The sequence below is a fragment of the Rhinoraja longicauda genome, chromosome 42 (assembly GCF_053455715.1).
Source record: "Rhinoraja longicauda isolate Sanriku21f chromosome 42, sRhiLon1.1, whole genome shotgun sequence".
In the NCBI taxonomy this organism is placed as follows: domain Eukaryota; kingdom Metazoa; phylum Chordata; class Chondrichthyes; order Rajiformes; family Arhynchobatidae; genus Rhinoraja; species Rhinoraja longicauda.
Genome location: NC_135994.1, coordinates 1,395,161 through 1,408,753, shown reverse-complemented (window position 1 = coordinate 1,408,753; position 13,593 = coordinate 1,395,161). Strand labels below are relative to the sequence as shown.

General features: G+C 45.5%; 1 protein-coding gene across 7 annotated transcripts in view; it reads right to left on the bottom strand.

Moving 5' to 3' along the window:
- Positions 1 to 13,593, bottom strand: part of LOC144612004 (STE20/SPS1-related proline-alanine-rich protein kinase-like) — a 53,611-nt gene that overhangs the window by 16,370 nt on the left and 23,648 nt on the right. For 5 of the 7 annotated variants that reach the window (XM_078431429.1, XM_078431425.1, XM_078431428.1 and 2 more), the window contains 5 exons: positions 9,349 to 9,461; positions 7,113 to 7,221; positions 4,990 to 5,131; positions 3,366 to 3,421; positions 2,497 to 2,606 (listed from right to left, as the gene is read on the bottom strand). In XM_078431429.1, the coding sequence (XP_078287555.1) occupies positions 2,497 to 2,606; positions 3,366 to 3,421; positions 4,990 to 5,131; positions 7,113 to 7,221; positions 9,349 to 9,461 (530 nt within the window). The remainder of the gene's footprint in view (positions 1 to 2,496; positions 2,607 to 3,365; positions 3,422 to 4,989; positions 5,132 to 7,112; positions 7,222 to 9,348; positions 9,462 to 13,593) is intronic. The other 2 variants (XM_078431426.1, XM_078431427.1) reach the window with 1 other exon arrangement.

Genomic DNA, 13,593 nt, shown 5'->3' with positions numbered 1-13,593 from the left:
AGATTTATTGTGGTGGGGTGAGGGGAGGAAAGCTGAAAGAAAGGAGAGACAGGACAAAGCCTGGCGAGTGACAGGTGGATACAGGTGAGGGTTTTTTTTTTGGATAGGTGAATGATTGAACAAAGTCAGATATGAAAAGGCAGAAGGTGTGAGATGAGGAGAGAAGTGAATTGTGAAACCTGAGGAAGGATTGTAGGTGGAGGGGGAGGGGGAGAAATGGGTGCAAATCCAGGTAGGGCACAGGGAAGAGAAGGAATGGGGGAGGGGTTGTTTGAGGTTATCTAAAATTGGAGAATTCAATGTTCATACTATTGGGTTGTAAGCTACCCATGTGGAATACGAGGGGCTGTTCCTCCAGTGCGTGTGACCGTGCTCTGGAAATGCTCAGGGGGTCAAGCAGCATCTGTTGAGGAAATGGACAGGCGATGTTTTAGGTTGGGAATCCTTCTTCAGACTAAAGAAGATTCCCCCAGTCTGAAGAAAGAGTCCTGGGGCTCGAAATGTTGTTTGTCCATTTCCCTCCACAGATGCTGTCAGACCCACCGAGTCTCTCCAGTATTTCAGTTTTGTTTTTGCTCAAGATTTCAGCATCGCAAGTCACTTGTGTCTCCCTTGTATACCATGGAACCTTTTGATGCTTCAAAATGCTATCCTCAGTGTACATGTTGGGCTGTGAATAGCAGTCAATGATTTAGGATTTATCTAATGGCTGGCAATCTTTTCAAGCCATCTCCAAATTAGCAGACGGGTAACAAATACAAGTGAAACTAGGATTCTGATAGCAGAGGCCAGACTCCCAGAGGATGTGAGCTGCATCTGGCTCACAGGCTATAGATGCAGCTCACTGCTTCCACCTGGAACTAATCAGCTACTATTTTAGTGCAAGATAATTTGCTGAGGTCAATTGCAATTTAATTTTTAAAAGGGAAATAGGAAAACCCTGGAAAACTAAAATAAAATCAAAATACTGGAGACACGGCAGGTCAGGCAACATGTGCAAAGAGTTTCAGCTTAAGGTCGAAAGCATTCAAATAAAAGCCTTTGCTGGATAGTTAACAGAGGGCTGATTTTAGAGATTGAATTTGCATTCCACCTTGGCGTTACGTATAAATACAACATTTTCTAATCCGTGCTTAACTGAGGCAAAACAAATGGTACCTGCACCACAACATTTTGTGATAGGAGATATTTGTCCAAGAATAAAATGTAACACATTTTGCCCTTTCATCAAATCCAGCGCTGACAGCTTCCAATTAAACCAGATCAAGATCCAGCCCACCCAGTACAATTCGACACACCCATTCCATATTTTAATAGTGCACCCACTCCATTTTGTAACAATCCTTCCTCATGATTTGGCTGCATCCATCCCATCCTTTGCACCTGATCCACCACAAGCCGTGTCGCATGTATAACGGTCTCACAGTGAAGCGCTGAGAGCTGCTGAAATATCAGTTCTACGGTTGGTAAATGGGATCAGACAGCAAGGCTAAGGTTTAAATATGAGAGGAGGCATTGAAGCAGTTTTGGACATTAGTCTATCGTATTTGTGTTCTGCAATTCTGCATTACCAAGGCTCATTTTTTATTCACAGTACCTGGAATGTGCTGCCAGGAGGGTGGTGGAAGCAGATACGATAGTGGCTTTTAAGAGGCTTTTGGTTAAGCACATGAATATGCAGGAAATGGAGGGACATGGTTCATGTGCAGGCACAAGGGATTAGTTCAATTTGACATCAATGATCTACATTGATCCACTGATGTAACCATGGCACAACCCCATATCAGGCATGAGGAAGAGTAATACCGTGGTACATTGGGCATTTCTTGGAGCGATGTTTATGTGGCCTCTGTGGCTGAGGTTTGCCAACTTATTTCACCCAAATAAGATTGTCACAACTTCCAGCAGACTTTGATTATGTCAGTTTTGGAGGTGAAAGGAAACCCGTCGGCCCCAGGAAAGTTGGAGATCCCATCGCTCAACAATTGACAATAGACAATAGGTGCAGGAGGAGGCCATTCGGCCCTTCGAGCCAGCACCGCCATTCAATGTGATCATGGCTGATCATTCTCAATCAGTACCCTGTTCCTGCCTTCTCCCCATACCACCTGACTCCACTATCCTTAAGAGCTCTATCTAGCTCTCTTGAATGCATTCAGAGAATTGGCCTCCACTGCCTTCTGAGGCAGCGAATTCCACAGATTCACAACTCTCTGACTGAAAAAGTTTTTCCTCATCTCCGTTCTAAATGGCCGACCCCTTATTCTTAAACTGTGGCCCCTGGTTCTGGACTCCCCCAACATTGGGACCATGTTTCCTGCCTCTAACCACAAGGGAGATGCGAATCAGGTTCCCTAATTCACTCTGCAAGCATCAGGGCTGAGTTGGTAAACCCCAACTGACAAAGTCATCTTCGGTGAAAGTCTGGGTTTGCGAAACAAATGATGCAAACCAGGCCCTACTTTAGCAGAAGGTTAACATGAAACTTTGATTTACCTGTTCCATCACTTCAGGGGCCATCCAGCACGGAGTTCCAACAAAGGTTTTGCGCACTTTATTTCTGGTCATATCCCCACCACCAGCCAGAAAGGCACTAACGCCAAAATCTAGCAAAGGAAGAAGTCAACTGTTACACAGTTCTCTGGAAAAAAAAATCTTTACATTGTATTTTTGTTTAATAACATCCCTTTGAAATGCCTAGAGATATTTTCACTGTTAAAGATGCTACAAAATTCCAAGTGTTGCTTCATAAAACTCAGCCTCCAAGGGACACTTTTGTGACAACATTCGCTGCCTTCCTTTCCCTGAAACTACTGCCTATTGCTTTAATAGAATTCAGTGGAGACTGGGTACTGAACAAGTACTGGCACTCCAACAAGTAACCATGTTTTATACAATGGTGTAAATAGGCAACAGCAAATTGGCAACTCACTTGTATTTAATTTGCTTCTTTGGAAAAAACTTTGGCAAAGGTATAAAATCAGCTATCTCTTACTTCACATTATTGTGCACTCAAAACAGTCCCAACTACTCAGATAGCATATGCACTGATTGCTTTAACCTTTCTGTTTATTACTGAGATTAGATTACAGAGGGACTGTGATTTCAGCTCGAGGGTTGAGCCAGCAATAGAATCAATTCTCACAAAGCCGAGACCACTGCAGCCTCTCGGGTCTGTGTCACCGTTTCTCACTTTACCTCCCAGTCACAATTGGAGATGCTGGGATATTAAAAATAATCAAGTTTGTTTTCTGTTCGAGTAATAATCTACACTGGCCTAATTCATTTAATTTGCAAGCAAAGTACATGAAGGACATTATTTTGAGTTAATCTAAAATAGTGACATTAACATCTACTCAACCTACCTGCAATTTGTATAGATCCATCATCCCCAAGTAGAATATTACCAGCTTTAACGTCCCTGAAATTAGTACAGACATTAAAAAGCAATTAGGATTATTGATGAGTTGTCAGACCTTGTGTCCCTTTGCTTTGTCTACTGCCTCAGTCACCCTTCCCTTGTTAGTTGCTGCTGATGATCCTCTCCATTTAAGAGGTTGTGCTAATCAACCTTTAAACGAAGGAAGACACAGACACGGAACTGACTTGTTTGCGGTCGAACTGGACGAGCCGTTGTCCCTGGGCCAGTGGGTTGTTGAGACTCCGAGCCAAAAAATCTAGGCTGACATTGTAGCATCCTGACCCACTGAGATCCTCCAACCATTTGTTTTCTGCTCAGGGTCACAGGGAGAACGAGCAAACTCCACACAGACAGCACCAGAGGTTGGGTTTGAATCTGAGTATCTGAAGCTGTGAGACTGCACCGCCATGCTTTCTCCTCTACAGGTGGAACTGGATGGTACTTCAATAGATGCAGGCAGTGAAGAAAGCGAATGGTATGTTGGCATTCATAGCGAGGGGATTTGAGTATAGGAGCAGGGAGGTTCTGCTGCAGTTGTACAGGGCATTGGTGAGACCACACCTGGAGTATTGTGTACAGTTTTGGTCTCCTAATCTGAGGAAAGACATTCTTGCCATAGAGGGAGTACAGAGAAGGTTCACCAGATTGATTCCTGGGATGGCAGGACTTTCATATGAAGAAAGACTGGATAGACTCGGCTTGTACTCGCTGGAATTTAGAAGCTTGAGGGGAGATCTTATAGAAACTTGCAAAATTCTTAAGGGGTTGGACAGGCTAGATGCAGGAAGATTGTTCCCGATGTTGGGGAAGTCCAGAACAAGGGGTCACAGTTTAAGGATAAGGGGGAAGTCTTTTAGGACCGAGATGAGAAAGTTTTTCTTCACACAGAGAGTGGTGAATCTGTGGAATTCTCTGCCACAGAGGGTAGTTGAGGCCAGTTCATTGGCTATATTTAAGAGGGAGTTAGATGCGGCCCTTGTGGCTAAAGGGATCAGGGGGTATGGAGAGAAGGCAGGTCACGGATACCGAGTTGGATGATCAGCCATGATCATATTGAATGGCGGTGCAGGCTCGAAGGGCCGAATGGCCTACTCCTGCACCTATTTTCTATGTTTTTGTTTCTATGGATTAATGAACTCCCAAATTGGTAGGCCATTTGATCCTTTGAGCCTGCTCTGTCTTTTAGTAAGATTAAGGCTGACCTGATTGTAACCTCAACTTCTCATTCCCACCTACCCCACCCCAGTAACTTTCTCTACTTGCTTATCAATAATCAACCTCCCTATTCCTTAAACATTCATTAAGCCTGCGCTTCCACCACCCTTTGAGAAACAGTGCTCCAATTGACCCCACCTCTGTCATAAATGTGTGACCGCTCATATTTAAACAGTGGTCCTTCGTTCTAGATTCACTCACAAGAGGAAACATCCTCTCCACAAATATCCTGTCAAGACCCTCAGGGTCTTATCTGCAACATCCTACTAAAGACATTTTCTTGTTTGATAAACAGTTGAATTGCTTTGGATTGATACTCCGTACGAGTTAGGAGCAAAGGTCTGAAGGTTCACCTGTGTATCTGTCCATTCCTATGCAGATAATCCAAGCCCTCCAGCACCTCTTTGAGAACAGTTGCAATCACTGGTTCATCCAGCACGCCAGTCCTGTGGTCATTCCTGCTCACCGTCTTCCTGATTATGTCCAGCATCGAGCCTGAAAGGAAAGCAAAGGCCTGTCTTCATGCGTCCAAGCAGAAATCTTGCGCTCTCTCTTTACTATTAAACCCTGCACCCCCATTACCCCCACCACTCCCGTGGTCTTTCTCTCACCTTCTTTGTTCCTGCTCATCCCCAATACTGGTGAGATAAAAGATTAGCGGAATTGTTGATATTGTGGATGGGAGTCTTCAGCTGCAGCGTGATATTTTGAAAGTGGAGATTGGCAGATTCTTGATTACTACGGGTGTCGGGGGTTATGGGGAGAAGGCAGGAGAATGGGGTTGAGAGAGGAAGGTAGATAAGCCATTGTTTGAATGGCGGAGCAGACTTGATGGGCCGAATGGTCTAATTCTGCTCCTATGACTTATGAACATGTGTTGGTTAAATGGGCAGAGAGATGGAAAGTGGAGTTTGATCCTGATAAATGAGAGATGATGCATTTTGGGAGTACTAGAGAGGCTGGGACACACATCATGAATGATTGGGTCCCAGGGGGTATTGAAGAACAGAGCGACTTTGGTGTACAAGTCCATAGATCTTTGAAGGTGACAGCACAGCTACATAACGTGGTTAAGAAGGCATGTGGAATGAGGGCCTTCTTTAGTTGGGGCACTGAATAAAAGAGCACAGAGGTTATTCTCCAACTATAAAACAATAGTTGAATATCAGCTGGAGTACTGCATGCAGGTCTGTTCACTGCACTTGAAGAAAGATGGGCAGCGCTTAAGAGGGTGCAGAGCAGATTCACTAGGATGTTGCCTGGGATGGTGTTTCACTTATGAGGTGAGACTGGAAAGATTGAGTAGGAAAAAAAAACTGCAGATGCTGGTTTAAATCTCGGGAGAGAAGGAATGGGTGACGTTTCGGGTCAAGACCCTTCTTCAGACTGATGTCAGGGGAGGGGGCGGTCCCTCATGTAGCATGATAATATCATGTAGCACATAATAGCACTGTCAATGATACCTTCCATCACATTGCTGATAACTGACAGGAGACTGATTCCGGCTAATTACTTCCCATCGTACATCCTACGTTTGGGCAACGGGACACCCTAAGCAATGTTCCACATTGGAGGGTCGATGCCAGTGTTGTAATTGTACTGGAACAGCTTGGTTAGAGGCACAGCTCGTTCAAGAGGTCAGGGCCTCCCTGCTGCAGCTGTGAGGTTGCCTCGACCTATAACCTTTGCTGTAACCTGTGCTGATCGTATACTAATGTTGCTCACACCGACCATCCACACACGCATGCACCCTCTCGTAGGTATCACTGGACACTCAACACAAATTGGGAGCAAGGAACCTTGCTGAGGCTGTGCATTGCCTCCCTATCTGTGGAACTCAGCTAGCTCTTTGGAGATATCAGACAAACCTGGAACCTCCCTTTCCTGTAACTCTCAAGAGAACACTCAGTATTTGCTCACTCAGCCATGGAGGGAAACAAGACCAATCTTGTTCATGTTTTGCTCCAGGTTAATACCATCTTAAATTTCCCTGAAACATGAATAATCTTTAATGCTTGCCCACACTTCACCAAACTCTCTGATGCAATGTGACGGTCAAGTGTCAGGTTATTGACAGCAGTTATCGTGTCAGGTTATTGACAGCAGTTATCGTGTCAGGTTATTGACAGCAGTTATCGTGTCAGGTGCTGCAGTTGCAGGGAGAGGAATGGCAGATATTGTTAAAGAGAGTACAAGCCTCTCATTGAAAACTGTACAACAGCAATGGCCATTTTCAGAGCTTTAGGAAGAGTTTGTACATTACATCCTACTGAACAAATTCACCTTGGGGGGGTCACACATCAAACTCACTTCAATGGGCAAGGAATTTGCTTAGAGTATAAATTAGACACTGAGTCAATTCTGGCCATCTTCCATTTGTCCCAATTTCAATCCTGTCCCTTCAGCTTGAACACAAAGCAATAATTATTAAAGGAAGATGAATGTCGTCTTTGTATGCTGCGTGACGTTGTCTTACCTCCGCTCAGCAGTTTCATGACCAGCCAGAGTTCATCCTTCACAACAAATGAGGTGAAGTAGGCCACAACATTGGGATGATTGCACTGACTCATGGCTTGAATCTCTTTCTGTCCAGACAGAAACGGAGTGGTCAGCATTTTAAAGGCGTGCAAACAAGCGATTTGTAGAATGCTACTTAAAACTGGAAGTCCAAATATAAACTGGCACAATGGAGGTTGTTATCAATACAGATTTAATAACTAATTTGTTAATCGTAATTGTTGCCTTCTTTGCACCCTGGTTTAGGGATGGGGAAAGATGGATAAACAAGGAATTCCAGTTGCTGGTTTGCAAAAAAAGACACAAAGTCCTGGAGTAACTCAATAGGTCTTTAGACTTTAGCGATACTCCGAATGGCCTACTCCTGCACCTATGATACTGCGTGGAAACAGGCCCTTCGGCCCACTGAGTCCACGCCGACCAGAAATCGCTCCATACTCATGCACTATCCTACACATGAAGAACAATTTACAATTTACAGAAACCAATTAACTTACAAACCTGTACATCTTTGGAGTGTGGGAGGTAACTGGAGCACCAGGAAAAAACACACGCGGTCTCAGGGAGAACATACAAACTCTGTACACACAGCACCCTTAGTCAGGAACGAGTCCGGGTCTCTGGCGCTGAGCCCCTGTGCTGCCCCATTTCAGGTTGACACCCCTCAGTCTGAAGAAGGGTCCCAACCCGAAACATCACCTATCCATGTTCTCCAGAGATGCTGCCTGACCCACTGAGTTACTCCAACACATGTCTTTTTAGGGGAGGACATATATTAGGAGGATAAGGCAAACCTCACTGCGAAACCTTTGACCTAATCTGCACTCAGCGTCTGGACTCGTTCAGCAAACGGCAATCACTTGATCAAGGCTGCAGAAAGCAGCTGCTGGCTGTGGTCCTCTGCCAATTGGGCACAAGGCCTGTTGCCCTGACACTGAGCTCCAGTTTATAAAGATTTACAGGCCCGACTCAAAATGACAAGCAGCTTAAAATATGGAGCGGCATTGTTCTGTTTTGTTTCAATAAGTTCTCATGATGTATGCACGGCACGTACTCTGAAGGGGTTGAATTTGCAAATTCACAATCCTGGACCCCAGTCAATAAATATCAAAAGATAGCGCAGTCCTGAAGACCTTTCTTTCTTTGGAAAATGACGGCATCTGAATTGCTGATGTGCACTCTTGCAGTTGAGACCACCTTCCCACCACCACCACAAAATAGTGTCTATATCGTAATGTTGAGCACAGGGGAGACCCATGAAGCCCGTCAGGAGATTTTGTGTAGGAAGGAACTGCAGATGCTGGTTTAAACCGAAGATGACACAAAAAGCTGGAGTAACTCAGCGGGACAGGCAGCACCTCTAGTGAAAATTAATAGGTGACGTTTCGGGTCAAGACCCTTCTTCAGACTGAGAGTCAAGGGAAAGAGAAACGAGCAGATTTTGTTCTGTCCACACCAGCTACTCAGTCTCAGCATCAATCCCTTCTCTGACTAGAACTGTATGGAGCTGCCTGTTGCACCCATTGAACCATTCGTTTTAATCCATTACTCTACTCCCATTTGTATAATATCCAATCTCACATGTCGCAATGTAATTTCTAACTTCATGTGGCTAACAAATAGAAACATAGAAAATAGGTGCAGGAGTAGGCCATTCGGCCCTTTGAGCCTGCACCGCCATTCAATATGATCATGGCTGATCATTCAGCTCAGTAACCTGTACCTGCCTTCTCTCCATACCCCCGGATCCCTTTAGCCACAAGGGCCACATCTAACTCCCTCTTAAATATAGCCAATGAACTGGCCTCAACTACCTTCTGTGGCAGAGAATTCCACAGACTCACCACTCTCTGTGTGAAGAAATGTTTTCTCATCTCGGTCCTAAAAGACTTCCCCCTTATCCTTAAGCTGTGAACCCTGGTTCTGGACTTTCCCAACATCGGTTACAATCTTCCCGCATCTAGCCTCGCCAACCCCTTAAGAATTTTATATGTTTCTATAAGATCCAATGATAATGTATAAATCTGCCGCTCACAGTAGCTTGTGGGCAGCGGTGAACAAATACAGATCAGGTACTTGCTGTGTGGGCAGACCCAGATTTGCCGGTCACTGTTTCAAATTGGTGGAACACTAACTGCATAGATGTTAGCATCTGGCAAAAACACCCCCCTGATTGGACCGGTGCTTCAACTCACCAGCAGCTCGTCCATGCTCGTATTGCATTTCTCCAGGTTTATTCTCTTTATCGCCACCCGCTCATTTTTAGGTTTGCAGAGAGCCGCCTGTACCACGGCAGTAGCCCCGCAGCCTGCAGTGAGAGGAGAGAAACCCACAAATAGCAATCACAAGTGGCAAAGCACAGAACGAAGCAGCAAACCACGCTCACCTTTACAATGGAGCGGGAGCAAAACCCCTTCCATGTCACCTACAGACACTTTTCCAGCTCAAGTGTTAAGTCTGAGCCAGCAGTTTAGTGTTGGAGCTGACCCACGCTCATCGTCTCACCACAGAAACGGGCTATCAGGCAGGTTTCTAAGCCTTTAAAGTTCCAACCGTGCAGCCGTTGCAAGGTAATCCATTTATAGCAACGTAAGTCACACAAAGCGGACACATTATTCTCACTCCCTCTTTCCCTCTCACACACAAACACTAATTTTTTGGAAGTTATTATGCAGCGCAGTCCAGGTACAACTATTCCGATATACTTACATCCTCGCGCCATTTTGTAACAGGGAGAGTGGGAGAATGGAGAAACAACAGGCTTATGCTGCTCCCTTGTGCAGCTTATAACCTCCCTTATAATGGTCATTACTGATTAAGTGCCTATGACCATCTTCAGACCACAACTTTAAACAGGGCATGGACAAATCTCTGTGCCCTGAGAGTGCCTGTGGTACAAGCACATCTAGCACACCACTGGTGCTCATTCACCAACAGATGGCATTCACCAAATCACACCAACGGCGTTTACACCAACTCTCATCCTGGACAGCTCTCACCACGTCCATCTCTAAAGATCCACATCCCTCAATGCCCTCCCACCTAGCTGGCATCCTTTGCCTTCATGCTGATCAACACCATCAACACTTCCTCTGCATGGCTGCCCCTTCTTCAGGGGTCTTTGAAGTGTGTTCCACCCATTTTGCACATATCCGCTTTATGCCTTTCCCACAGCAACATACCTGCCTTGGCCAACATCATCATGATCCCATGAATGTGGCAAGGACAGAGCCATAGAATCACACAGCACGGTAACAGGCCTTTCGGCCCAATTTGTCTATGCCGACCAAGATGTCCCATGCAAGCATTTTCCTACGCCTAGCCCATATCCCTGAGATCCATGGGACAGTCCCTACAGATATTGCTCTAAAGTTGTGCTCCAAACATGTTGCATAATGCCTGCGACACAAGTATAATATTCACTGTCCATGTTCATCAACACAGACTTTTGTCAAAAACAACTAATACCGATGCAGCAGATACTTCTGCTTAAAGAAACCGTATTCTCAGTAAATGCCCATTCTAAGGTCACATCTTCGAAATGCTTCATCTTTGCAAAATACATATTGAGTTGTGTAGCTGGTTAGTAGCATGTTTTACGAGTGAATTGACAAGATGCGAATGAAGTAACCGAGACAGAACTGGACAGAAGGCCAGTGCTTAGTGGTCATGCATCATGGAATCAGAATGAACTGCTGGTTAGTTTTGAAATGAAGAGCAAGTAAATATTGAGGCTCCTTTACAAAGTGTGAAGTGTTTTGTTACACGTCACTGCAGGTGCCTCTTCCATAGTTAACTCCCCATCAGCACTGGTGCCTCTGAGCACCCCTGTCATGTAAGAGGAAGGGGAAGTCAATACGGAGAAGCTTCACCCAACAGCAAAAGCACAGCCAAGAGAGTGCATCACACCTTTGAGGATCCTCCACAGGGCCACCTCAGGAAACAGCCAAGTCAATGGTCTGTCCATCTGAAACAGATAAAGGGACACTTTAACCACAATGCAGATGGCCCACAACTGCCTTTTCCAATACCATGAGCACACAAGCTGCAGGTGGTGGCACAAGGACTTGGAGCGAAGGCAATATCCCACCACCTGTGTGGTGTCTTGCATCACACAGGGCAGCAAGGATGTCTCACCACATTCACTTGCTCCTCAATTTGTTCAGCCTCGGTAACAACCAGCCAACGATCCTCTCTCTACACAGTGCTCCAATGAGCTGTCTCAAGCCCAGTCTGGTGGCACTTTTGGGGCAACTATGAATGCCAGTGGGCTTCACAAGCAACTTGCTTCTTGAGCAAAAGTCTTCGACAATGATGCAACCTGGTTAAACTCTTCAGACAATTCATCATCTTTCTATCCCCATTTTATATGTAGTGTCAATAGCAATGGATTTGCTTCCATCATTACATGAGAAATATAATTCCTTTACCTGGGTGGTGCAGCGGTAGAGTTGCTGCCTTACAGCACCAGAGACCCGAAATCAGTCCTGACTACAGGTGCTGTCTGTACGAAGTTTGTATGTTCTCCCCGTGACCTGCGTGGATTTTCTACGGGCATTTCGGTTTCCTCCCACAACCCAAAGACGTATAGGTTTGTAGTTAATTGGCTTGTAAAAATTGTGAATTGTCCCTAGTGTGTGTAGGGTAGTGTTAGTGTATGAGGATCACTTGTCAGCACGGACTCAGTGGGCTGAAGGGCCTGTGTCCACTCTGTATCTCTAAACCTTTGTAAACTTTAACGATTTAACGTAGCGTTATTTTTCTCACTACTGAGTCCACAGGCTCTGTTCCACTTCAGTCCAGCATGTCCGTTGTCACTCTCAAAGGCAATTGAAGCACGGTGCGAAGTAGCCCAGGAGTCAGCCCCCTGCAGCAGCAGGCATTCCCTCATTGACCCAAAGGCAAAGGCAGCAGAGTTCTTCTGACCATGGCTCAATGGTGTCCCTCTCTCACTCTGCTGGCAATCAGCATCAATCTGTAGGCTCTGCTCGCCTGAAGTCTCTGAATTGCTGTAAGTACCATTGCAAAGTGACAACCAGTCAGATGGACAACAGTTCCTGCTGATGCTGTTGGTTCTCCATCTGTCTTTCGAAAAGGAAGGAAGGACATGGAATCCCTCTATTTACCTCAAGGGGAGTTTCGCAAGTCATCAATCTTGGCGCTCCAAGGCAGACCGTCACATTTCAGCGGTTCCTTGTTCCTACATTAGTGCTGAAATAATCCATTGACCCCAGATATGGCACTCACTCCATGTCAATATGGACCTTAGAAACATAGAAAATAGGTGCAGGAGTAGGCCATTCGGCCCTTCGAGCCTGCACCGCCATTCAATATGATCATGGCTGATCATCCAGCTCAGTAACCTGTACCTGCCTTCTCTCCATACCCCCTGATCCCTTTAGCCACAAGAGCCACATCTAACTCCCTCTTAAATATAGCCAATGAACTGGCCTCAACTACCCTCTGTGGCAGAGAATTCCACAGATTCACCACTCTCTGTGTGAAGAAATGTTTTCTCATCTCGGTCCTAAAAGACTTCCCCCTTATCCTTAAGCTGTGACCCCTGGTTCTGGACTTCCCCAACATCGGGAACAATCTTCCCGCATCTAGCCTCTCCAACCTTATCAGTCATCAGTGTGACCAACGAGATTTCCCCAACAGCCACACTCAAGATCCCTGCAGTCAAGTGGGTTCCTAGTTGCTGATTTGTACGTACCCCCGAGTTTCACTCTAAGGATAGTTGAGGATTCAGGTTCTATCAGCCAGGCTCTTACATTCCCCCTCATCCACTCTCCCTGTATCTTAACATGTTTCTTCCCTCCTTCCCAGTGCCGACAGTCTTCGACCCAAAATGTTGACTATGTTTCTCTTCCACCAGATGCCACCTGACCTGCTGCACGTTTCCCTGGTTTTCTATTTTTATGTTAGATTGCCAGCATCTGCAGATTTTCTTTTGATTTTCACGGTCTGGATTGGGAGACCATCAGAGAGTACTTGGTTTCTGATTACTATATTTAAACCTTTAATCACAGACTCCTTTAGTCATGTAGTTAGTTCATGGAGAACAAAGCTCAGCTTGTTGTGTGCACACACACTCATATTGGCTGCCTTTCCACAGGTTTTATTTTACCTTGTTGTAGCTACTTCAAACCCCTTAATCATTTGTTAATTTCCCTCTGGACTCCCGATTCATGGGTTGTCACCTTCCCCCCAACCAACGATAAACCATTCTACATTTCCTTGATCAGTGTCTGCTTTGATCTGTCGTTTTCACGCCTGGCCCTTCCATATCTCTAGACTCCCTCTTCCCTGACTCTCGGTCTGAAGGGTCTTGACCTAAAACGACACCTATTCCTTCTCTCCAGCGATGCTGCCTGACCCACTGAGTTACTCCAGCATTTTGTGTCTATCTTCGATGTAAACCAGCATCTGCAGTTCCT